This window comes from Chroicocephalus ridibundus, chromosome 5, assembly GCF_963924245.1.
Source record: "Chroicocephalus ridibundus chromosome 5, bChrRid1.1, whole genome shotgun sequence".
Classification (NCBI taxonomy): domain Eukaryota; kingdom Metazoa; phylum Chordata; class Aves; order Charadriiformes; family Laridae; genus Chroicocephalus; species Chroicocephalus ridibundus.
The window spans coordinates 41,344,769-41,371,260 of record NC_086288.1 but is presented as its reverse complement, the minus strand read 5'-3'; the positions used below and the strand labels follow the sequence as shown (position 1 = coordinate 41,371,260).

General features: G+C 35.8%; 1 protein-coding gene across 6 annotated transcripts in view; it reads right to left on the bottom strand.

Annotated features, from left to right (window-relative positions):
* Window positions 1-26,492, bottom strand: part of PALLD (palladin, cytoskeletal associated protein) — a 200,260-nt gene that overhangs the window by 92,266 nt on the left and 81,502 nt on the right. For all 6 annotated transcript variants that reach the window (XM_063335042.1, XM_063335038.1, XM_063335037.1 and 3 more), the window contains 2 exons: window positions 23,745-23,864; window positions 22,605-22,947 (listed from right to left, as the gene is read on the bottom strand). In XM_063335042.1, the coding sequence (XP_063191112.1) occupies window positions 22,605-22,947; window positions 23,745-23,864 (463 nt within the window). The remainder of the gene's footprint in view (window positions 1-22,604; window positions 22,948-23,744; window positions 23,865-26,492) is intronic.

The window sequence follows — 26,492 nt, the reverse complement described above, 5'->3', positions numbered from 1 at the left end:
TGCTTGCTAGCTAGACCTGTACTCTGTGAAGTACCACTGTTAATATCAGACCTAACCTGATTTTGAGGCCGCGAGGTCATAACTTTAACAAACCAGTAAGTTTTTTCATGAGACCTTGGCTACTAAAATATTCAGTGTTGTGACTGACCCATTATTTTGAGAAAACTGTTTTAGTTCCGGAAGCATTTGAACTTGTTGTTAAAGTCCTAGCAATCAGATTAAGTTTGAAGTGCGTCATGGGTGGTCAGGAGTAAAAATAAAGAAATAAAATTGCCTGACAATCAAGAAATTACAAGAAAGTATGGGCTTCCTGAATTACCTCCCTTAGGGAGATTAAATTTGGAAACGGGCATTTACAGTATGCTTTGCTGTTAAACTGGAGCTTGGAATTATCTAAAGGAAAGATGAACTAACAAGTCACACTGTGTGAAAATTAGTGGGAAGAAGAGCCTTTAAAGCCTCTTTCTGGTTACAGTAAGTAGCTACAGTCTTCCCTAGGATGCTTTTTTTCCTAATACAATAAAAAAAAACGTCCATTCAGATTCTCCTCTAAAAGGCAATGCACTAGTGTTCCTCATTCTGTTTCCAAGCAGACTGATAAATATATGCAAACAGATACATGCCCACAGGGAGAAGAGTCTGGTTCAGCAAGTTAGCATAATTCATTCTGAAGTGCTCGATTGTTCTGTCTGGAGCACCCAGTGTTTTTCATCTGCCCAGGAAAATCCTTTTTTACATTGCCACTTCATAAAAGAAAGCCATTGTGGAAGCGTATCTAGAGTAGCATTTTTTTTTGCTTTGTGTAAACAAACAGTTTTAGGGTCATATCTTTAAAATGAGAAAAACCAGCTGCAGTATACAGTTCATATCAATGTACATGGGTGCATATTGCAGCCACCCACAAATATCCAAACACAGATACCCTACAACCAATTTTATGGATGTTTAGACTAAGTGCTTATATAAACACTACATGCACAATTTTGAAAAATTTGGTACTTTGTTTCCAAAAACAGAGATATGATCAGAAAAAATGGATACAGACCCATTTGCAACATTGGCCTCAAAAGCTCAGGATATTGCATCCTTGTGTCCAGCATTAGAACCAAGAAATCCCTTGGTGATGGAATTTTGACAGCTAATAAACAAAAAAACCGAAACATTTTTGCACACGCACCAGGCTTTTGACCAAGAGCTGGGATGACTATTCTTATTTTATCTGATCTAGTTTACTTTTTTCTAATTCTGAGAAAAACACTCAACTGCAAGCATAAGTTGTAGAAAAAGAAACGTAATGCCAGGAATAAATGATGTGTATAAAATACAAATTACCAATTTGTGGGGAAAGTAACATTTGCCATATTTTCGGACTACTTTAACTATTTTACCTCAGTTGGTACTGTTAGATATTATTTTTGCCTTGCAGTCCGATGCCTCGTATAAGATTGGTTTGTCTTAATTGAAAACAGTGACAAATTTTGTGAAATGTCTCTATGGCTCTGAAGTCATCATAATGCTATATGAATTATTATCATGTGTTATATTCATAGATGATAGTGGGTTTACTTTCTCATTACACTTTAAAGAGGTTTCTGTGTCTCAGACACACAGAAACAATTGGTCTTGGCACAGTCTGATGGAGATGAACATGCAGCTGGGGACAGAGAATGGAAATTTTAAGGAAGTGGAACAGAAACATTTTCCATCAGTAATTTTTGGAAGTTGTCTTTTCCCCTCCTTTTCAGTCACTTCTTCATCCCTCTAGGCACCATGGTTTCTCACCTCTCTGCTAATACAATTGTTTGTGTGATTAGACTCTCAGGTGACAGAAATAATATTTCTGTTAAATAATTATTTATTTCTGTTATCTCAGAGACACATAACGTATTTTTTCATTCTTCTCTCCCAAATCAGTTACTAGTTTATCCATGAGGCAAAATTCACAGCTGCATGATAGAAATTTTGAAATAAGTAACTGGTACTAAAAGTACACAATGAAAGATTCCCAATAGCACTATCACTGTACAACAGAAGGAAAGATAAACTCATCCTGAAGACGACATATATTTCCTAATTTTCATAGTTAGGGGGTTTGTCTGGCTTTGAGGAAACAGTGGAAAAATGGAAAGAATTTGGGGAGAGGCTACTGTTTGAAGCGACAAGAACTGAGGGGAGGGAGACAGGACAGGGGATAGACAGGAAAGCGAACAACACAGGACAAAAAAATAAGTGGAAAGGAACAGTGCTATTACACTGCTCAGTCGCTACGGAAGTTTCTCCAACTCCCCTTCTTTCCAAATGAGTGAACGTTCCCTCATATTTCTCTGAAGGATGGGGTGAAATTCACTAACAGAGTATAAATCAATTGCAGGTGTTTCTTTGGAGTCTGATTTTCTAGGATACTCGTTATAGCAGCTTTGTCTTTTCAGTTACCAGTCCTCAAGGGACTGTAAATCCATGATGAGAAATAAAAAACAGCAACAGAAGGAGCAAATGAACTCATAGATAAAGATCCCGGGCCAAAAGTCTTTTCTGTTAAACTAAAACCCATTTATACTGCACTCTCGTGAAAAAAAAAAACCCAAAAGCAACAAAAACATTTCTCCCATTAGAGTTATTGAGCAGAAGGTCACTGTCGTTGGAATGGCAGGAATTCTGAAGCCACAGCTTCACATATAGATGTTTTAAGTTGGCATTATTGCTCTTAATAAGCTACTGCTCACTGTCCCCACCCTAGTGCCAGCACAAGCATTTATATGCACTTACTGCTTTTCACCTGGCATGGCATCCGGGGCTGATTCTTTGTCTTCTCTAAGGTAAGAAGTGCCATGGGGCTAGGCTGGCTGAGGGGAGGCCAGAACAGGGTGACAAGAGCAGTGACTTATGCTTCTTGAAAGTGCTTACATGAGACGACAGCCTAAACCAATCCTCTCACATCTTTCAGTACTGGCATGTTGAAACTAGGCCAAAGCAGAAGAGGCCTCCTGGAGTGTGTATCACTAATATTATCTACTACTGAGAATCCATAAAAAGACTATGAAAAAAAAAGCAACATAAGCTGCAGAAGGCTGGAAACCTTTCAGGCTCCCAACCATCTAAGAAAAAGTGGGTTTGCTACAGGTAGTTTAAAGCACCTCCTTTACTTGCTATGATCAGGATCTCTTGCTCTGAAATTATTCTTAGCATTAAAAATTCTATGAAAGAACAAAGCTATACAATGTACAGTAAAAGCATTCTTGAAACAGAACACTTTTTTTAAGCTTTCCGTGGGGTATTTGTGGGTCATTGGGTTATAACAACCGCCCACTAAAAATAATAACTGAAAGTGTGTAATTAATTGGTCAAGAAACAACTACTGTCTTCTCCTTCCCAGAGCATGTTTACAGTGATTTGGAATAACCTGCCTTGCTTTGGCAGGCTGTCTCAGACTGACTGAGCTGGACAAACCAGTTTTAAATGGACAGCTTTACTTGTAACATCTTTTGGCAATTTGGTAAAACAAGAGTGTATCAAATGTAGTTCGTTGTTTTGTTCAAGAAAATTCTCATACAAAAGTGACCTTGCAACTATGCACCGCCAAAAAACTCAACATAATGTAGGCTCACTGCAGAAATGGCAAATGCACTATCACAGTTTTACATTTTCTGTGCTGCTTTGGCAGCCTTATTTTGTCATAAATAATGCTTATTAAAAAAAAAAAAGTTGACTCCAGTTCATCAAGTTTAGATTAGATGACTACAAACTAACTTTTAACAGATTGTGTGAAGACTGACCTCTAAATGACTGTGTGAAACCAGCCTCATCAGCGAGACTCACACTCAAGACACACTGAAGATAAACAGATGACAAAGCTTAATTGATCAAATGAAGTGAGCTGTGAAAACCTCACATGAAGCGTCAAAAAAAGTGTCAGACAACTGAGTGATGCTCGAGTTTCCTCCTACGTACAGCGTGGAACTAACCCATACAGTTAATCTAGCAACTAACAGTCTCTCAATTTGAAACCAGTGTTTTGCTGTACTGGAGAAAAGGAGAGAAAATATAGCTATTTTTGATAGCTTAATGGAACAAGTTTGGCTGTGCCTTAGCTTAGTAGGTCTCCTGATCCATCAACTAGAGCCAAATTGACACTGTCTACCCCAGTAGAGAGATAGTGGGTTCTTCAGGTTTGCTCGTGGAGGACAGTGATGTTAGGCAGGTAGTTGTAAACGCAGTTCTTGGCAATCAAAGTCAAGAGAGAAAGGTCAAGTGTTAATAATTTTGAATCCGTGAAGAATTAGAGGCACACATCCTAATACTCTTGAAGTAGGAGTATGCTACATCTAATCCATCAATAAACCTAGAACCGGCTTCAGGGATGTATATTCAGCACAACTGTCAAATAAGGGAAAAACAAGAGCAACAAGACCCCCACCCTTAACTAACCAAAATGACAGCAAAAGTCTTTTCCAGGTAAATACCACAGAATTGAAAGTGAACTCACATTCAGCATATCACATGCTGAGTGCAATGACTGTCATACATAATTTCTAAACTGGTAAGATTGAAGTTTCCTCTAGAGTACTAGAAAATATTTTTAAGTGAAGGAATCTTTTGAAAGGATTATCATAGGAATCCATGCACGTATATGCATTCTGTCTTACCCACTATCATAACCATAGACCTAACCAACTTAAATTTTAGATAATTTTTGTTCATAAAAGAAAGGATCTGATAACCCTATTATTTCCACATTCTAGAAGATGTGTGTAATATCATTGCGCTGAGGACTGGTAAGGAATGTGGCTGGGTTCCACTCCAACCGGCACAAGACTAAAGTATCTTTTGGGAACTTACAGGAAGATAATTACTATGGAGTGCAAGTATTCAGAAGAGATGAAATGATCAGTATTTGAAAAAGCCCTTCTCCTTACTTTCATGTTAACATATATACTTCATTTCAAACGGTCTTAGAAGAGTCTACCCCCTTCCAACCAAAAAAAGAAAAGGATTTAGTGGTATCAAACAAGAACAAAATCCATTTAAATTTCTGGCTAAAATAAGCTACAATATTACTGGGTTTTAAAATCTGTTTCCAAGAAGCTACATGCACATACGGCATTAAGTGGATAGTCCAGTAAAGCCAAAGAAAATCAGACTCAGGTCATTGCAAATGAAAACAGGGATCTGAAAGTTTACGGTTTGGACATTTGTAAATTTTGACATTGAAAACTTTCAAAAATACCTTTGTCATCTCAGAATTGTTTTTGCATTCATATCAGAGGTAGAATACTCAACATTTTATGTTTATAATACTTCTTTCTCATTTTAGAGAGAATATTTCTCTCTCATTTACTTTTTCTGTAGTTTAAGTGTTTCTCCCTGTATTGAGAAAGAAAAATAACCTTCCTTCCAATCACAAATTAAAGAAATAAAATACTTGGTCTGTAAACCAACTGCTTTCTGAAAGCTTATGACAAATCCTTTGACCATACCTAAAAATAGATTCTGATTCATGAAGGATACTAGGTGGTATAAAAACAATAACTAGAACCAGTTACAACGTTTAAAAGCCTACAGATTCCCATACAAGCAAGAGCAAAAGGGTACCGAGAACTCAAAGCATTTGCTACATATTTTCAGCAAGGTCAACAACCAACAGCCAATGTACAAAGCTGATAAAGTTACTGTCTGTTATCTCTACTCCTAAAAATGTTATTCTGTCCTTAAATAATGCTGTACTGCATTTTCCATTGGCAAAAAGTAGATGTAGTTTCCCAATGTTTTTCTGAAACATTCCATGGGTGCGTAAACATTAAACGTACAAGTGGTACGCAACAAGTTGCATACAAACAGCCATTTCCTACCCTTAATATTTCAAATTACGTTTATGTTGTCCAAATCCTCAGTCATTGGTTTCACAAGACACTAAAATCATACTAGTACTCATCCGTTATTACATTTTAACCTCTATCCATATAAGCTTTGCAGAATATCATTATCCAGAGCATTGAATCTAAACGTTTCATTCCAAATATTGCCTGATAAGGCTTGGCAGTCCAGAGCTTGCTCTTTCACTGTTTGAGTATAAACTGGGATTTAGATGTGGCTTCAGCAGGGGTTCTTAGTATGTGCCTCCCTTTTTTAGGAGGATCAGATTTTATCTTTCAAAGCTGTTCTTTTGTTCTGAATTTCATTTGCCACAAAGAAAGGACATAACATACTATTATTTATAACAAGGAGGTAAGTATTTTTTAAGTTTTACTGCTTATGCCATTACTTATACCAGCATTAATTATATGGTAGCAGTACAAGAACACAAAGAAACACATTTATCTACCTCACTTTTTACCAGTAAGTTTGTGGGGTTTTCAGCTATAAAATTTCGTTAATTGCAACTAACTTTTTCAATATTTTTTCAGAAAAGTTAAGTGATAATTTGGGAAATTACCATTTGTTTTAGTGACTTGAAAGTTTGTTCTGAATTGGCCTTATCTCATTTTGGAAACAATGGCATAACTTATTTAATGGCCTAAATCCATGTCTATTGTTAGAAGCATCTTCTCAGTGAGCTTCAAGTTACATAAAGCTGTTTTTTTCCTTAAATAAGAGTTAACTTTGCCTTGCTTTAGTAAGGCTGGTTCTCTGGCAGAAATCAGAGAGGCTTGTTTGAAAAAGGATTTGACATGCATGCTCTCTCCTGCTCAGAACTGGCAGAACAAACCTCATATAAAAAGCCTGCTACATCAAAGCCCGGGAAGCTTATCCACTCATATATTTAGCTATTTTTTTTTATTTTTATAAAAACCTTGTCCTTTGGCTGTTTTTGATGAACTACACTTTATGCCCCACTGCAGATTGTACAGGCAGTAACCAAGCAAAACACCTATGTGTCAACATTTTCTTTAAGTTCTCCTGCTTGTTTTCAAAAGCACGTCTTAAATGCAAAATTTCAAACCTTCTGAGTTCCAGTTTGACAAATTTATTAAAAGCAGCTAGATACCCTAAATAAAGATGATTTAATTCTGTCTTTCACATTGTTGTGTCAGTAACTTGTTAGGATTAACTCATTTTTCATTCTGTCAGTAGAACAATACATGACAAGCCAATTCAGATCCTCCTTCATATCTTCTTTTTAATACTAACAGAGAATTTACCAATCAGCACAGAATATTACCCTGTGTTGGGTAACTTCTACTCCTGACTAAGGTTAAACTGAAATGCTTTCCTGAAGTTCCCATCTGAGTTTTTCTCATTAAATCATTCTGCTATAGAACCATTTATACGCTGATAACTTGTTCGAAATGAGACTGTATCAGGGATAAAACATGACTCTCCTATAATGGTCCTATGTATCTTAACAACTGTCTTCTCTCCAAAGCTTACGGCAGAGAGTTTTAAAGAGGTGTTAACAGCCCTACTGTAAGAGGAGTCTGACAAAAAATGGAATCCGCTGCCAGACACTGCCTACAACGTACGTGATAGTAAACAACATGGAAACTTGAACAAGCAACATGCTTGTTTATAAAAGCTGTGGTAAATAGCCCTGCAACATTCTAAGTGCAAGTAAAATCTGGATTATCTATTGTTTTACAGTTTTTACCTTAATGAAACACAGAATCATTAGAATTCAAATATTTACCTTAGCCATTAAAATACTGGGGAATACCTTAATTAGCTGGTGATAATTCAGCAGTATCTCTAATCAGCTGTTTTATCTGTTTCTACACTTACCAAGAACAGAAGGGATTTTCCTCCAAATTTCCACAACCTGGGAATATTGTGAGAATGGTATTTAGCACTTCATGATGTAATGAAATTATAAATAATGTTTGGACAATATCAAATTCCAAAAGTCTTGTCTGTAGCTTTCTCTAATAAAGCACATTACTACAACTGCAGTTAATTATGAAATCCTGTGAATCAGTGACAGAAAAAGTCAAGTTCCCCTGCGTCTGACTGAGCAACAGTCAGGATGGACATCTGACATTCTGGACATTTGTAAGGGGGTTTTGTTTTGGGGCAGGTGTTTTAGATGCACAACATACAGTTCTCTGCTGTGGCACATGCTCAAAATCTTCTGTGACTTTGATAGAGCCAGGATGAGGCTTATTACTTGATCCCAATGGCTATGGACACTGATAGGATGTTGATGCTTACTGAGTCTTCCATGCTGCACATTTCTATGGTGTTTACTGATAACCAGCACCATGTTTATGTGTTTTAATGGAAGCTGAAGGCACACAGTTCTGACCTCAGGGGCTGACTTGGCAGTTTCACTCAGACAGGCATTTATCAGATAACAAAGTCTGTAAATGTCACTAAAGTCAATTTTAGACTGTGTTGAGAGTTAAGTAAACATGATTAGTAAGTAGGCCAAAAGGGTAGTTGTGAATTTCTGTTTTCTGACAGCAAACACTGTTTATCCTATATTGCTTTAGGGAGAAGAGTTTAATTCCCAGTGAGCATTATAAAAGTAAACAAAAGCTGAAGCGTATCCAACTCAAAATTCTGAGCAATTTCAGCAAGCCAACAACATCTAAGCTAATATGACAACTATTTCCCTAAGTATTTAAAATACCACAGAAATTAACTTTAAACAATGAGAAAATTAAGCCTCTAAGAGGACTTCTCACATCCATGGAATCTCCAATGACAATTTTATCCTGTAAGCACTTATGAAAATTTACTGAATTTTAAAGATGTAATTAATATGCATGTTTGGAGCAATCAGTTGTCAGAAAATAAAGCCAGACTTTTCCAATAATGTTTGCCATTTCAGTATTGTAGGTTTTGAATATTTAATAATAAAATAAAAGCATTTTTCTTAAGAGTGTCACAACAGAAAATGTTACTACTGAATTCAGAAATGTGGAAAATAAAAATGCCTCCATCCTTCAGATAAAACCAGAAACAAATTCCTGCAATAAAACTGTTGTCACTTGAAGTTGGTTGAACTTTCTTTCTGTGAGTATTGAATTAGCAGGTCACTTTCTCCAAGTGTGCTACCTGACATTCATTAAACTTTCCCTAAACTACAACAGCAGCAATCCATGCTATTCTGCTTTGCCTGTTGGAACTGCCTGTACTGTTGGTGCTCTAATTTATTCATCTACCAGGGAGAAATACACTGCTACTGAACCACAAAGTTGAGTTTTTCAACCAGATCACCACTTGCTTACCCCTGGCTATTCTTGAATACCTGAGAAGATTCTGCAGAGATACAAGATTTGCTTACCCAATTTGTATTGCAGAAGCTGAACTAGAAAGAGGTGGCATTCAAGTAATCTGAATGTAGGTCCTCATTAGGACTCTAGAAGCTTTAAGCTTAGTAAAGTTTGTTTACTTCCCTCATTCTCTTCCAAATTAAAAAAAATGATAACATGGATTGTAGTTGCCAACACAAATAAAACCCAAAGAAATCCTTAGCTTAAGAAATCAGCTACAGGTGGAAATATAAAAAGGAAACAGATACATATAGGAAAGGGGGAAAAAAATACCAAAGGACTTGCACAATGCATTCACTGCCAAGGTACTTTATGGAAGTCCATGAGATAAACTCAGATAAATTACTGTAAGATCACTACCTGTTTGGCAAGTATACCGCACACATACAAGATTATAGAAGACTATTTTCTTCCAGATTCCAGGCCAGTCATTAGCACACAGAATAAGCAGGAAATTACATAATGAGAAAGTATCCTTCTGAATCAGTGAGAAATTTTAAATATTATTGCAGGTTCAGATATGTTTCTAATATTTTTATACCTCTATTTACATATATTGAAAACTAGAACCAAGGTTTGGCGTGTTAAACTCCCATCTGCTACATTCACAAATTATCATCAGCTTGCCATTTGCACGGCAGGTCCTTGGGTGAAGCAGCTAGTTTATCAACAAGAGAATGTCTCGCTTGGTATTCAAGGAAGTAAGAATTGCTGGTATACTTTTGTGTAGAGGGAGATCTGGAGAGATCTGTAGAGGTCGGGGGGTTTTTTGTTTGTTTGGTTGTTTTTTTTAGAAGGCCAACACATTAACTGTTTCAGGGACATCTATTAAAAATGTAATATTAAGATACAGAGAAATTATAAGCAATTGGAAAAACAGAGACCATCAGAACAACAAAACAGAATGTGATTACGGAGGAATACTATAGGTGGGATTAATAGAGAAACATCATAATTCCCACTGAAATCAGCAATAAAGTGACTTAATGATTCAAACTCTAAGTATGTTGTTGGCACAATCATTTCTAGAAAACTCTGAATACATGGCCTTGTAATGTCAGTACCATTAAAACAGACCAGTATAACCTTTTAATATTACACGGAAAAACTTATCAGTTCACTAGAAACATTTTCCATAGTATCTTTAATGAAAAATCTTTAGTAAGAATTTTTAAATTAAAAATTCAGGCTTCTGCCCTGTCTCTTCAAGGTTTCACCCACTGAGAACTTAAGTATTTTGATCTGCATTTTATACATCTGTCAAGATCAGCCAAATATTTAATTTCTCCAAGCAGGAAAATGAATGAAACAGCTATATTATAAACCAGCACTCACAGAGAAGAAAAGGAACTCTTACATTATTGTATTTCCAATGGAAAATATGTTATGAGTTTTTCCTCTGACTCTGCTAAGAAGTTACTAAGGCCTCAAGAAAACATGACAGCACAATTAATGCAAAATATTCCTTATCCTGAATGGATGAACCTTATGCAAATAGTGGTTCATCTGTTGGAATTGTGAAGGCTTTCCATCAGAATGAAAGAAGCGGGGAGAGAGAGAAGGCAAGAGCAAGTGGGAGTGATAGAGCACGAGTGACAGCAAGTGAGGGAAAGGGAATGAAGGAAAAGCTACTTCAAGCTCTAGTTACTTTAACTTTTTTCTTATTATTACAATTATTTTAATAAAAGTATTTTAAAAAAAGAAATGTAAAGAAACTCTTCCCTTTAATTGCACTTTTTGAATTCTAAAGCCAAAGATTTTTCATGCAATAATCTAAGCAAGAGATTTTTTCCTCTGCATTGTTATTACTATCTCTGCATCTCCATTTTTCACTGCAGAAGTATATCAACAACTGCAGCAGGATTTGAGTAAACTACTACCCCTTGCACTGAATTAACTTTAATGAAATGAATGACAGAGAGAGAATACTAAATATTTGTAAGTTTTCAATACTAATATACTAAAAATACTAAGAATTTAAATTGTTGTGAACTTCACCAAGGAATTTTAACTGAGTAAGCTTCTTTACTCAGACTTAAACATTTCTGGTTTTGTAAACATAGGTCATATCTTTCAATTATTTTCTGCAAACTGATTTGTAAAAGTCTCTAACATGGGCAGAAGACAGATGTTACTGAAAATGTTAAACAGATTTTAATGGCTTTCTACCTATTTTCCTAAATACATTTTTCAGCTGCTGACACCATTCTCTGGATGTCAAATCAGCATACTTATAATGGATTGATATTTATCAAATTTATAAAATACATAAGAATACAGACACTCAGTCCCACAGAGAACTGATGAGTAAAGAGTTAACGAATCAAAGGTTATTTTGATTATACTTTAATTTGCAGATGACATCAAGCTCATTTACTAGGGGTTTGATTCCATTAGCTTCATATATGCTAATTATTTTTCTGACTAAACACACTGCAGCGTTTGGCGAGGATACCTAAAGGCCTTACACAAGATAATAGGCAAGGAGTTTTACAACATCACAGATCTTAACCATGTTAGGTTCCCTGAGTATTTTTTTTATACAAATACACTATATATATATAATATATTACCAAGTCTACCAGAAGGTAAAAAGGCGATTATATCTCTAGTAAACAATTGTTCTAGTTGACACAAAGGTTAACCCTTTGTCATCCCCCGGAGACATTTTATATATTAGTCGTTAAACTGTTCTGTGTAAACACTGCTAGCATCCTGTCCTAAGCATTGGGGTCCTTTCTGCCTTTCCCACTGCAGCCAAATTCTAGACTCAGGCTTCCCAATTGGTATTCCTGATAGGGCACAAACAAGGTCTCTGAAATTCACCCGCCCCACCACCTCCCCCCACTCTTATATTCTTTTTTCAGTATTCTAGAAAGTTTCAAGCTGTCTCCATGACAGACATCTACCCAAGCAACACAGCTCCCTCCACTGGATGAGCCTTTTCTATTCTTACCTCCGTAAAAGTCTCTGTGACAGCAATAAGGCTTCTTAGGGCAAGAAATATTTGATAGCATTAATAAGTCTGACAAAACAGGACCTGCAGGACTTGTTTGGTTCTTAGGTCTTTTCTAATCTATTTAGTTTGGGCATTTGCTTGAGTAAATAAACTAGGAATATGGCTTTAATTGACTGACATATTAGTATCTTTAAATCCTGGCTCCTCTATTGATTCCGTATATAACAAAAAATTAGCACATGGAAATTCTTTATCCAAAGTTTTACAGCATGCATACTGAACCAGACAGAAATGAACGCTACCGAGTTCCAACCTCCTTTATTTGTCACCACAAAACATTTCTTAATGTGGGGCAGAAAATGAAAACACAGTTACTGTAAATAAATGCAAAAGATAGTGGAAGATAAACCTGAGGACAAGGAATAAAACTTGAAATGATATACAAAGCTTGGTAATATGACCGTAGTTGGAAGCAGCATGAAAATCATCAGACAATTATATCACTTCAATAAAAAAACCTGGCATATATCAGGAGGGAACAGAAGAATAATAAAAACAAGTAGCTCTGTAACTATATGAGTTCATGATTAAACTCCATAAGCTGTAGCACCCTGTCCAGAAATTCTCCTTACCCAAGTGTGAGTTACTACTTCTGCAGAGCATTTTTCAAAGCATGGGCATGACCAACTGCAGATAGATGGGCAGGACTAACTGCAGGTAGTTAGATGTTTCTGCGATAAGGTAAGTTCCAGCAACAAATTTATTAAACCAAGAGGACACCCTAACAGTAGATACTGGGAGTCTGAGAGTAGCCGTCACTTGAACTTGTAATCAGTTTGGCTACCTTTTTGCATATATATTACACAAAAAAGTTATGCAGTAAATCAGCTATTCAGAAATTATCCTTGTTAGATGAATCCTCGAATTACCTTCTGTTTTATATTTCTTGAAGGAAAGAATGATAAAGCAATTACTAATCAGCCCTCATATTGTTACAGATTTCAAGCTAAATTCATGTAGCTTCCAAATTCCATTAAAACAGAATACCTGCTGTTTACCCCAACTACCATTCACTTAATTATGTTTATGCCTATCACGGACTACTGTAGTGTTCATTGTTCACATTGTTCACACTTCAAAGTTCACATTGTCAAAAGGAACTTTATACCTGTATATTTATCTACGCTGACTCTACCGAACATATTTTCCAAACAAAATGAGTATTGGCAGAACTAGCTTTGGTCAGTACCTCTCACAGTCATATTGGTTGATCTTTCATTTCAATTTTTTGAACAATTTATACTCAGCAAAGAACATGATAAAATGTACTGTCGAAACCTGTACAAAAGGTACAAACAGATTTTCTAAAAGGCAAATTGTATTTTCAAATATTAATCAACAACCATGACATGTCTTGGTTGAGTATCGATTTCCAGTTTCTCATTTTGGATTAGAATACTAAGTGCTGTATGCAGAGTGTTTTTTTCATTTCTTGACAGACCTGGGTGCTAGAGGAAGTGGCAGTGCAAACTTCTGTCCTATTAGTTAAAAACTCTTAGCCTGAACCAGAAGGCACCTTTCTCTAGGAAGTCACTCAGAAGGCAAAGATGACAGACATAATATTATTGGTACTTTAAAATTTAGTGTTCCTCTTTTCCTCTTTCCTGCAAACCAAACACAAAATGATGAACACCATCTGTCTCAGTTTTGAAGCTTCAGCATCTACCTGCTACAGCCAAAGTGAGCAGTCCTGGAAAATGGATTTGTCTGCATTGAGGCAGAGCAAAACAAAGGTAGTGCAAAACAAAACCTGTATCCCTTCTCACCTCCCTTCGCCTTCAACCCAGAAAAATATGACATTTTTACATTTTCAAAATTATGTGTAGATTGGATAATTATGAGGTCAGAGATGAAACAGTACGAAGGCATATGTGGTTGCATGCCATTTTTGAAGCCATGTAAATATGAAGTACATATGATGGTTAGTCTGCCAGGATTAGAGTGCAGGGAAGCACTTAAGCAGTTTGTTTGAGAACTCTATTCTGTGATACTAAGAGAATCCTTGAACATTTCTACAGGAACTTCCTATCAAAAACCACACTGAGAACCTCTCAGACAATGCTGCGTATTAGAAGAACTGAGCACTTGGATTTGCTTTGCTTGATCATTTCCAAGTATTAAATCCATCCAGTTATTTCAGCGAGAAGGAAAGAAAAAAACCAAACCAACAGAAATGTTTCAAAAGTCAAAATGTTTCATCTCAATTCTTTTAGTTCATGATTATCATAAGACTACCATAAGCTGTTTTTTCAGATGGATGGTACAACATTTCCTCCTGTATTTTCTGGTTCAAAGGTGCATCATAAACTGCTCACACACTGATCTACTCAGCCTTGTTACAGAAAAAAACAAGCCACTCCAAACGCATGATCTGCCCCACACCCCCCTGACCTTTGCTATCTTTATTCTGTAACACTGTCTAATCATTTGTGCTTCTGCACAATTCCATATACATCCAGTACCGACTGAAAATGAAGAAGGTTCTTAGCACTTAGGCTGATCTTCTAGTTTATATTTACTTCTTAGTTTCTAGTTTATATTTACTTCTTAGAAAAAAGCCTACCCTTGTTACCTTGAGAGAAACGTGGGGGTAACAGTTGGCAACAAAGGCGTGAGAGAGGCAACAAAGCTATGAAGCAACAGCCAGGCAGAAGAGAGAGGAAGAGCAGTCTTTCGGAGGCACTAAAGGTTTTCACAAGCTTACAGCATGCGTTTAACTGAAAACTTAATATGCACAGACTCAAACTAGTGGCTGAACCTGTGTTCATTTTCCTCCATTTCCCTGCTTATCCTATAACCTGGATTACTTTCAGTGTTAAAATAAAAACCCGAAAAACACAGAAGTCCTGTGTGCATGTCATGTCATGTAGTTTTGGGAGGGTATGCTCTACACATATTTTATAACTGATTCAAGGACGTTTGACTTTTCCTGTTAAAATACTGATTAGATTTTATGTAAGCAGGATGTACAGTTAGTTCTTTCCACCTACCAAAGGTCACAAAACATTAGTGTCAAAAGAAGAAAGAAAAAATCTAAAAAATACATTTCTCACCTACCTTTAACCTTTCTTGTTGTGGATATCCATTGTTACAAAGAGATTCAGACTTGTATTGCTGCAGATTTTAAAAGGCTTAAAGTTCATTTATGTGTACCCTTTAACACTATGTTAACAAAGGCACTGGTAAAAAGGAAATTTCTCAGCAATAACTGCCACTGTTTTTGGATCATGCTATTCCTTGGACCGAAATAGACAATTAAAGCCACTGAAAGCAGAACAAGCGCAAAACCCTGATATATTAATTTTATTTACAACTTCAAGTTACTATCTCCTCTTAGATTTTCATTGAAGTCACCTGTAGGAACTGGAAGAAAAAGTGACATTCTACTGCCTGAGCAGGCTGCCTTTAAGAGCAGACTAACTAGCACATCATTTCAATATTTAAGTTATTTGTGACTATTTTGAGGAATATGAAAGAAACTATTGACACATTTTCATGTGACTAAGCGTCCAAATGAGGAATCATGAAAGTTAATGGGATTAGAACTGTCTCATAAAACTGAATTTAGGATAGTATGAATGAATATATTATTAATATGCAGCATCAGATCCATCTGATCAGTAGTTACAGAATTTTCAGGTGGAACCGGAATAGTTTTATGTCTCTTCAAGTTCACACAGTTCCATTAGGGCTGATATAACTTGATACAACTCAATTACAGGATTTTCACACAAGTATTATATATTTATACTTTTTTTGACATCCTAATCATAGAAAATCTAGTTTTCTCAGCAAAACTGACTCTTCTTTCTCAGAACAAAAATAGCGCCTAAATTATTTGCAATTTTCTAGGAAGGAGTCATGCTTTTAAAAGTGTTCTTTTACTCAGAAGGATATAAAGATAGAATAGCTTAAAGATTTGTAGGAAGATTTAGAATTTAGCATCATTATAACTTGAAGAAAAGAGAATGATTGTTTTGATTCTAGTCCTCTCACTGGGTCTCCTTGCATACATTTTTAACAGGTAGCTGGTTCTACAGCTGCAACACGCTATCATCTGTGATTTTTCATCTCTTCTATCTGAAAACATCAATCTAACATACCACAAAACGCTCAGAAAATTTGTTCCACCGATCTATCTTTTCTTTTTGTTAAAAACTAAACAACACTCCCTTCATTCTTCAAAACAGTGAGATACAGACCATGAGAAATAAATGCGACTTACTTACAACCTATATTTCATAACACTTCCTATTTCCTCTTCTCTCTCCCAGTGGTCTCATAGTTTTTCATGGTGATCTAATATCACTAAGGAAGTCAACTAATACCTTGGTTTAAACTAATCTAAACTACTGCATTCAGGCCACAGGTGTGCCATGAGGCGTCATAATACTTCTTGTTCCTCCTCAGGATTTGCAACTTTTGTGTAAGCAAATAGCCTGAGAAAATGGAGACAACCCCTTTTTTCTTAGTATATTCTCTCATAAAGCCTCTTCTATTTTTTTATATTATTTGTTATTTGTAAATCATAAACCCTAGTCCTAGTATAACAACTGCCTGTTGATTAGTGACCAATGAAATAGAAATTCTTCACCAAAGTTTTCTTTGGTTTATCTTTAATCCTGTTAAAAAAATACCGGTATGAAATAATAGAAACAAAAGCACTACAAATGAATCATTCGTATATTAATTGCGAAAACAGATGTAGAAAATGCTCAGAACACACTATAATCAAATGATTAACTTAATGTGCAATTATTCTGCTTTGCATTTTAGCAAATTTTGCTCCTCCGTGTTAGCATTAGTTATTTCTACTACAGTAGAAAATACATGCAGATTAAAGTTTTATTGTGGGTAGACTTTATTAGCAAGATAAGGATCCAAAGGTCCTTATCAACCTTGAAAGAGCACAGCAGATGAAACTGAAGAACTGGACCTGGATGGACATTTGCTCGTGAATGCGGAGTTGCATGTTTGTTGTGATTGCTAACTCCTACACAAAACAAGTGTCATATTTTTCCTATACAGATGAAGATTGTCTTGTTCATTTCCAATGAGCATTTTGTTGCTATGAATATTTACAGCTTTGAGTTTCATTCAGCCTTATGGATCATGGGAACCTCAATTATACTTTACACCTTTTTCCTATCAGAAATTATTATGGGGGATGCTAACCAGTGCCTTATGGAGAATAAGAGTATATATTTTTAATGTCAATTTTCAGACTCCATGGAATTTTAAATTATTGCTTTTTCATTTAAATTATTGTTGATATAACTTCACAATTTTTTGCAACAGCCATGTTTTGTTCTTCTTTTGCATTTCTGTAATGACAAAGCTTTCATTTCCCACATATTTGCTGTAGCAAATAAATCTTGAATAAATGCTGAACATATTTCTAATTCACAGTTCTAATTAAAAATATCTGCTGTTGTTTTGTAACTTAACTTATGGAGAAATACGGAAAACCCACTAGAACGTACTTCACTGTTGAATCACATAAGAGGTGGGGAATATCCTGCCCTTAGTTGGGAAAGGCTCTGTTACCTTTTGTTTCATACAGATAATGGCAGCAGAACTCTACTCTGTGTGTCATTCAAACTATCAAAGAATCATTTTTTATTCAGGTTTTCATCAGAAGATGCAATATCTTCAAACAAAAACCTACAAAAGTCAATCTTAACATTCAGGTTGAGCATTTCTGTAGTCAGTCTTTCCTAATTTAGGCTGCTAAAGAACATCACATTCATATAGTCATTAGTAGAACTGGATGGAAAACAGTTTTCCTACCTCACTTATCTTCTCACCATTTTCAAAATATTGTTCTTCCGCATAAGAACAAGCGTGAAGCTTTCAAAGCTCCTAGCACAAGTGCCTGTTCTCAGGACTTCAACGGCCTGGGCTCTCTCAGGCAGACTAAGGACTTATACCTGATTTTTGTATATTCCAAGGCATTAATTATTGGATTGTCGTCTATTCTCACATGTTCTTTTTCTATCCAATGCTTCCTAATACAGTCTAAACAGTGACTTACTACTTCCATATATCAAACACAATTATTAAGGAAGTAGTGATTTCTTGCAGTGTCTTTAACACTCGATGCCTCACAGGACAAGCATTATAAACACCATAGCATGTACGTGACTAGAAGTACAAGTAAGTTCAATATTAGGCAAATAGCTAGTAGAAAGATCAAGTTAAGAATAATTTCAGTGATGAGTGAAAAGTGAAATAAATATGTTAACAAAGGGCGTAAGAGACATTCTAGAAATGACTGAACTAGCATCTTTGCAAAAATTCCTGAGGCATTGACTACAAAACAGAAGAAACCATGAAAGAAAACTCAGTTGCTGAGGAGTGGAGTCTGAAGTACCAAAGAATTCAGTTCAAGAAATAGCATCAATTTCACAACTAGTATGAACACAACTGTTATTAGTTAAGGAAGTTCTATCAACTCATACAGCAGTGACTTTGATGCGTATCAACCAGATTAACCCCTTATCTTTAAGAAATAATTTTGATTATAGTCTCAGCTTTTCCTTATTGATGTTACATATAAATGGCTTGATATCTTTTTAATTATGTTTAGGATTCATTTGTCCTGTGTATTATTAAAAATCTAAGACTTTTGAATACATTTTAAAAAACCCTGATCTCAGAAAAAAACAGGAAACAAGATAGCCATGCCTGTAAGGAAATACTTATATTAAGTATTTCTGTTAGTAAGGAAATAATAATTATCAACAACTTCATAATCTGCAAGAAATTCTCTCTCACTGCTTTTCACTTTTAACGTGTATTCTTTTCACAAAATTAATACCTGCTTTTAATTTTCACTACAAAAAACATTGTCAAAGAGAACTGGATGAGATGGAATTCAGGAATTCTGCCCATTCATCTTCTTCACAGCATGCACAATGCATGCCCATGCAGAATACTACTTCTCACAGTAATGCAATAAAAAACCACTGATCATTCTACTGGGGCAGTTATGACTGTGCTAATTTTAAAGGTGTCAAACATATAACTTCCGACTGGCTTCTTTTGAGCTTATCTTAATGGATGAACTGTAGAAAGAAGGCTATCAGTACCTACAGCTGCTCTCTGCACCTACAAGGGAGAAGCATGGAAAAGAATGACTCCTGCTAAGCTAATAGTTTTTCTGATCGTTGTATATGACAGACTGGAGAAACATTCCCAACACAACATAAAGCAATTGTCATTTGAAGAGAAGCTCTCCTGTCAGGAAATTCTGGCACCACACTGTAATCACATTGAGCCTTTGAACCCTGAACTGATGGCTTGTTACAAAGCCAACTAACATCACAAATGTAGGTACATCCAGTACCCATAAGAACGCCATCTTCTTTTCTGTTACTACTTTAACAGACACACGGAAAAATAATACTAATACTAGTCCACTTGAATGGAAGTTCTTCTTGGACATGTTAAATACAGTTCTATAAAGTTTTTGTAGACATTCAGACTGAGGATTACAAGAAGTTTAAGGTGGAACTTTCATATGCAGAACACGTACTGAAATAAATATTAATATTTGCCTGATTTTGAGAGATGCAAAGTATATGTAGATACCAGACACTTATGGGGACGCTTGTAAAAGCTCATCTGCACATTATGCCAATATTGCCTGAAAAAGTCCAATGCACACTAACAGCTCAACCTATTCAAATAGGTCACAGCAGCAGATATCAGAATTGCAGAAATCTGGGGTTTTTTTAGTCTCAGTTCAACAGTTCTTCCTCTCTTGTCTACAAAAGTATACAAAGTATAACACAATATTGTGCCTCAACCATATTTAGCATTATTGTCTTCTAAATTCTGTGTTAGCAAAATATATGATATGGACTACTTTCACAGTTAATTCTCTCTATTTTTTCCCAAGATTTTTCTATATATTATCACATTAAACTCTGTTTTAAATATTCTCAGCACCAGACTGAGGCAATGACTAATACTGTGGCTTAAGGATTACCTAATTTTAGTGTCTGTAACAACAAAATTAGCATTTTGTAAGGCTTTAAAATCACTTTTCAAGCCTGAAAACAACTACAGTAATTCTGTGTAGCAGGCCAGCTCTTGCATTGTGGTAAACCATTATTTATAGGTGTTGGTTACAGCTGCACTGTCAAGGTGCAAATGTATTTCATACTTCAAGAAGGTACTCAGTCTTTCCTCATTAAAATAATAGTAATACCACCAACAACAAAAAATAAAACCCAGCCTATCATGCCCAAACTCTTTGCAGTTACTTTCAGTGTTGGGCGAATAAACTATTTTCAGAGAGTACACAGATAAACCTGTTAAGTAATTTATGAGTTAAGGTAAGCTTTAAAAAAAAAAAGGTTCACTAGGAAATTTAAAATCAGAATCAGTCTTCATCAAAAATAAAACTCACTAATGATATTCTGAAGCTTCAGGCTTTCTACACAGCCAACATTACTTAAAAAAATAGTTTATAATAAACATGTTTGATGTTATGTCATTGCTAATATATGCTGCTTCTATCATCAAATAATAATACTCTATGGACAGATACAACTCCATAGATAAGTTCTCTTCAAGAGCGATCAGTCTCATGGTTGAGATAGCTACTTTACTGTTCAGCTAATTTTAATGCAATTATCTTGTTAGCTTTGACTGCAGCTTCCCAAATGCTGAAAGCTGATTTCAAGTCTCTGCAGCCAGACATTTCTTTTCCTCCTCCTGGTAGCACCTTTTGCCTTTCTTATGTTATCACTATGCTTGGGAGCAAAATACTTGGCTGAGGGGAAGGCAAAATTTCCATTTCTGACAGCAGCATAGACTTACACTGGGTTTGGCCAAGCAAAACATGTATCTTGACTGCAATCAAGATCACATCAAGCGTTGTTAATGGCAAAATACAGGACTCAAGTGCAATTGCACTAGGGATTCCAAGGTCATCAATCTGGACACCAGCAACCTAAAGGATTCTTGTAATAGCATGCTTCTCACATCGTTGTATATAATATTCACCTCTGTTTATATGTTGACTCTATGTTTAAAAACAAAATAAATTTGCATAAGTAGCAGTGAACATTATACAATGGGAAGTCTATTACACAGCCTTCTTTCCTTTATCTAGGACAACCTTACTTCTGGGAAAGAAAGCTCTGGGGTGAAATTTGATTTTTACTGCTCTGCTGGAGCTGCTGTCTCCTTTCTTCACAAACGGGTCTCGCAACAGATGTGCTGGGTACAGGACCACCTGGCTCACTCCACACCATGTATCATCTGCAAATTACCATCCTCAGCAACCTCCCTCCCATACAAACAATCACCAACATATATACTATTCTTCATCACTCTTTCTATCTCTTCCACTCCTCCTTCTCTTCTACAGTTGTCAGAGGTTGCTTAGAATGACAATGAGTAACAGAAAGAAAAAAGTGGTATGTGCAGAAAAGGAACCCTGTTGGCTTGCTGCCTCAAGCACATATTTTTGTGTGTTTAAATTCAGTACATGATTTCTAAAAGAACAGCATTTCTATATTTTGCAATTTATCCTGTGAAAACACGTAATTAAGCAAATGACCCTGCTAAGCTTGAAGACCATATGTCATACTTCTTCTCAAACACATTTTTATAATTAATAGTCCCTTCTGATTATTGATGCAAATGAAATAAAATAATATTTTAGTTCCTTCATCACGGTCCAAAAAGTCTTGAGGGAGAGGGAAAAGAGGGGTCTGCACAATGCTAAAATTAAGCCATAAGTTAACAGTCAGCATAAGATCACTCTTGCATAAGTGCAGTATCATCACTAATATAGGTTAAAAATGTTACTACAATTTTTTTCACTTATTTCTCTCTCCTCTCCTTGAGCTTTTAATGTTCAGATTTTCAGCTATAAAAGAGCCATTGGAAGCTGTCTGACAGCACAATGAGTTACATGTTATATATAAGCATAATGTAAGAAATAATACAAACATTACACACATGAATATCCACTGACTACACAAAACCAAGAACATTCAGAATAAAGATAGCTAACTAGTGTTGAAAAAGGAATAGCATGCAAGAATCTCAGGCCACTATGACATTTAGGTACAGTGAATAAGAACAAAAAGCAGAGCAACAGCCACCACCACTTATTTCTTTTTTGTGACTTTATCTTAAACCTTTCTGTAGAATTTTGTGTTCTTCCATTTGATATAGCACTACAAGAAAGACTACAGTTTCTTTGGGACATAAATCACAGCAATATGAAGATTACTCAAGGAGCAGCACAGTCATTGACCATTATTTGTCTAACACTAAATTGCTCCAGGCAAAGATTTGCTTTCAACAAATACCAAGTTTATAGGAGACAAAAAAAAAAGCAAACAAAAAATACTCACAGCTTTGGTTTGGCAAGCACAGGTGGTGGCTCCTTTGCGGGTGAAAGCAAGACAGCTGGAGGTGGGATGGATTTATCACCATTTGGCTTGCTGTTAATCATTCCATTTACTCCATGAATGGGATGGATGCCATTTGTTTTTTCCTCAGAAGAATTGAGCTGTAGTTGAAGGGCTGTCACACCAGATCTCAACTCACTGTTGTTTGCTTGGTGGGTCTCTGAATGTTTCTTAGGAGGAAACTCAAGAGAGCTAATTTCAACTGGAGGAAGTGGTGGGAAATGATGGAAATCATCACTGTTGGATTCTCTTGTCAGTGATTCATGAGCGGAGCTTTCTGAGTTGGCTAAAAGAAATCAAAAAGAATCTCCCTCCGACAAGTCATAGAAAAAGTACATGGCACACACATGCTTTATTTTCAGTTTGTTAAAGGTGGGAACTATTTGGTTCTGTGCAGATATTTTTCTAGGCCTCCTGTTGATAATTCATGCTGAATTAGATACATGACTGACTATTCATTTTCTGACTCTGCCCCATGCAAAAGGCACAATAAGGAACCTTATGGATCCCTCTAAATCTGTTCCAGGAATCCAGCCACTAGCTGAGACTGGCAAGTACTATGGGACAACAACAGCTGAAACAGCATTTCCTCTTCCTGGAGTCTTGGCATCATTTAAGAACAAATGATTTAAAAATACTGAAGGATGTATGTACACATGGCATGTTAGCAATGGCAGCTGGGTTAGTGTATTCCACAACAATATGTATGTAAACATATTACAAAACTAAACATAGCATGTCAGAGTTTTTTATTTTACAAAAGGCATATGCAACCTTCGGTAGCATAATTTCATCTGCTTTCATTTTGCCTCTGCTGCCATCTAGTCCCAGAACCCTAATGCTTTAAAACTTGCAAGGCGTGTGGCAGACAGTTAAAAAATGTATTTTACATGAATAAAAATATTAAACTAGGAAATGAAACAATAAAAACATGCAGTTTGCTATATATGGATGCTCTGAGGTTGACAAGACCCCTGTCTTACAGCAACCCTTTTCTGCAAGGGAAGCAGACTGATAACTTCACAGGTAAATGAATTATCTAAAATTTACGATTAAAAATTCCTCTTTCCCTTCATCACATACCTGAGCAGACAGTTAGTTGCGCGCTGCTTGTTACTGAACCATGTTCATTTGTTGCTGTGCATGTGAAAAGTCCTGAATCTTCAGGAAAAGTTTCTGCAATTACAAGGGTACATATCTCTTCTGGAAATAAACAGAAAAATAAACTGCATCATAAACTATTTAAAGTACCCCATAATTTTTTTGCATTGTATGTTAGAAGGACACAAGACAGTGCTCCTTATACAAAGAAATGCTGTAAGAACTGCAGAAGAGCTTCCAACATAAATGGCTTTTGTATCTAAAATAAGTAAATTTACCAAGCTAAGTTTTCAAAAGGGGCCTGTCTTGAACAGTAATTTTGCACTCAAAAGTCTATGCAGTCATTTTACACACTCAATATTTTCATTTTTATGCAGGATAGCTCTAATTCATACAAATCAACATACTGGTTTTCCATACACAACGCTTGCAAGCTCTTTTTGGGTCTCTGAATACCACTACCAATATGAATGTCACATCGTTCCTTCTTTCCCTGAATTTTCCTGTATTTAATGTAACATTTCAGATCAAATCCCATTCCCAGCAAAACCAGAAAGTATTTTGTCATCCCTTCCAATTAACTTTTCTGTTTAAACTGACCAGAATTAAAAACTCTGGATGCATAAACATTATCCTTATGCGGAGTTTGGGAAGATAATTTCTGTTTCTGCCTGCAGAGCAGTAAGAATGGATAAATTGAAAATATAGGACAAAACAGTGTCACAGCAGAATGCTGTGACACAGACATATTCAGTGGTTGTTTGAAATCTGTTAATTCTACTTTGATATGCCATAGTATATGCTTTGATTATACCGGGGCCTAGGTCAGAAAACTTGTATGAAGGCTGGACTGTTCATATTTCAGCTTGGGTCTCACAGTAATGTTTTTTAAACCATTTCCACCCATTTATACTGGGCATATTTAATTATCTAGCCATATTTTTTCCAGATTCTTCAAAGATGTCACTTTATTTTATCTCTACTTGTAATGGTATTCTAACCTTTTTAAAAATTCACAATATAGCTAATCTAAATAATCCGAGTAATTACCCAACATACCTAGATAATTTTAGACCTGGACAATATTACATCGTGGGTTTACTTAATTAATTAGGAGTTTCTTTTGATTATGTTCATTTTTTAGTCTCAAAACCAATTCAGGGAAGTTTTATAGAAATCAGTTTTATTAAAAAAAAAAGCTTTTTGTGTTTTGGACGTTTACGTGGAATCCCACATATTATCACAAAATCAATATAGCTAATAAAAACAAATTAAAAAGTGAGAAAAAATATTTCAGACTCCCAATAACTTTTACACAAAAATTATTCCAAGAAAGAGGTTCAGTACGGTAAGCTTCACTTCTTTCAGTTCAAAGAAGAAAAACATTTTCTAATATTTTCTTTTATTTTTTCTTTCCTAATTTTAATTGTGGACTAGCAGACTACTACCTCATTTAGACAGTTAACAAAAAAGTTATGGAATTTTTCCAATTAAAAATGACAGTGTATCCAAAAACTTCCTGTACTGGAAATGGGCTAAAAATGAATGACTAACTAAAGGTTTGGCATAGAGCTGTTTTTCAGACAGCAGAGCGTGCTTTTTTTTTGGCAACACAAACCAGTCATTCTGTGTAGCTGCAAGAGGCATGTCTGGTAATACTGTAGCACGTTGGATCTTATCTGACTCAGATGAAGATTAATGACTCATGAAAGGTCTTATCAGGAAAGTAATGGGTAACACAAGCTAGTTTTTGAACTACTGAGATCAGCTTTTTTTAGAGTCTTGGTGTGTCGTAAGTGGTTGAAGCTATATTGTTAACCACACGTGCGTACTCCTGGATTGAACTGACTCTGGGGATGCAATCCGATACGTGCAGCACACTAGTTTCCTGTTCATTTAACAGCAGAATTCTGAAAGCTGGGTATTTCGGGACTGCAAAAGAAAATCACTCCCACCCTGCTGAGAACTGCTGTTTGAATGAGGCAAAAGTACTAAAAAATATAACAACCGGCAGAATTCCTATTTTCCAAACAGCGGAGCTAACTAATGCATAACGTTCTTTCAGTAAGTATGTAAAATCATCACATGAGAAGAGCTGATCTTCACTCTCCAGTGATAAAAGAATTCTAATGGATTCTACCATGATGTGGTTTGTTTACTGAAGCGGTATATTTGAAAATTATGCAAGATACAAATTGCAGTAATCCTTGTAAAAGAAATTGAAAGTAAATTAGCAATGAAAATAAACAGTTTAAAACTCAGTCTTCTCAGCTGGATGAGCAAACTACAACACACTTGTGATCAATCATGAGGAAACTGGCTAAACTAAAAACATAAAAAAAACTAAGAACTAATCAAAAGGCAGCTTGGGCAAAAAGCATGTGTGAGCAACACATTGCCATTGTCTTTATTCATTTTGCTCCCACCAAACCAAGAATCACTGACCTCCAGGTCCTTGAGCCAGGTCCAGGCTCACTACTGTGGAAAGCACAGAAATAAAATACTAGTTTGACAAAAGAAGTGTTCTTTAAAGATTTCCATAATACACTCTGGATGCGTAGCGCTCTGAGTATTTTTCTAGCTTTACATCCTGACTTATGTAATTATTTTTCTTTCTGTTACTGTGCTAAGTAGAATCTGATGATTTGAAGTAAATAATGTCTGTTCTACTTCCCGGCAATCATCAGCTGACAAATAATTTCATCACAAAAATGTGTTCCAGAAAGCAGC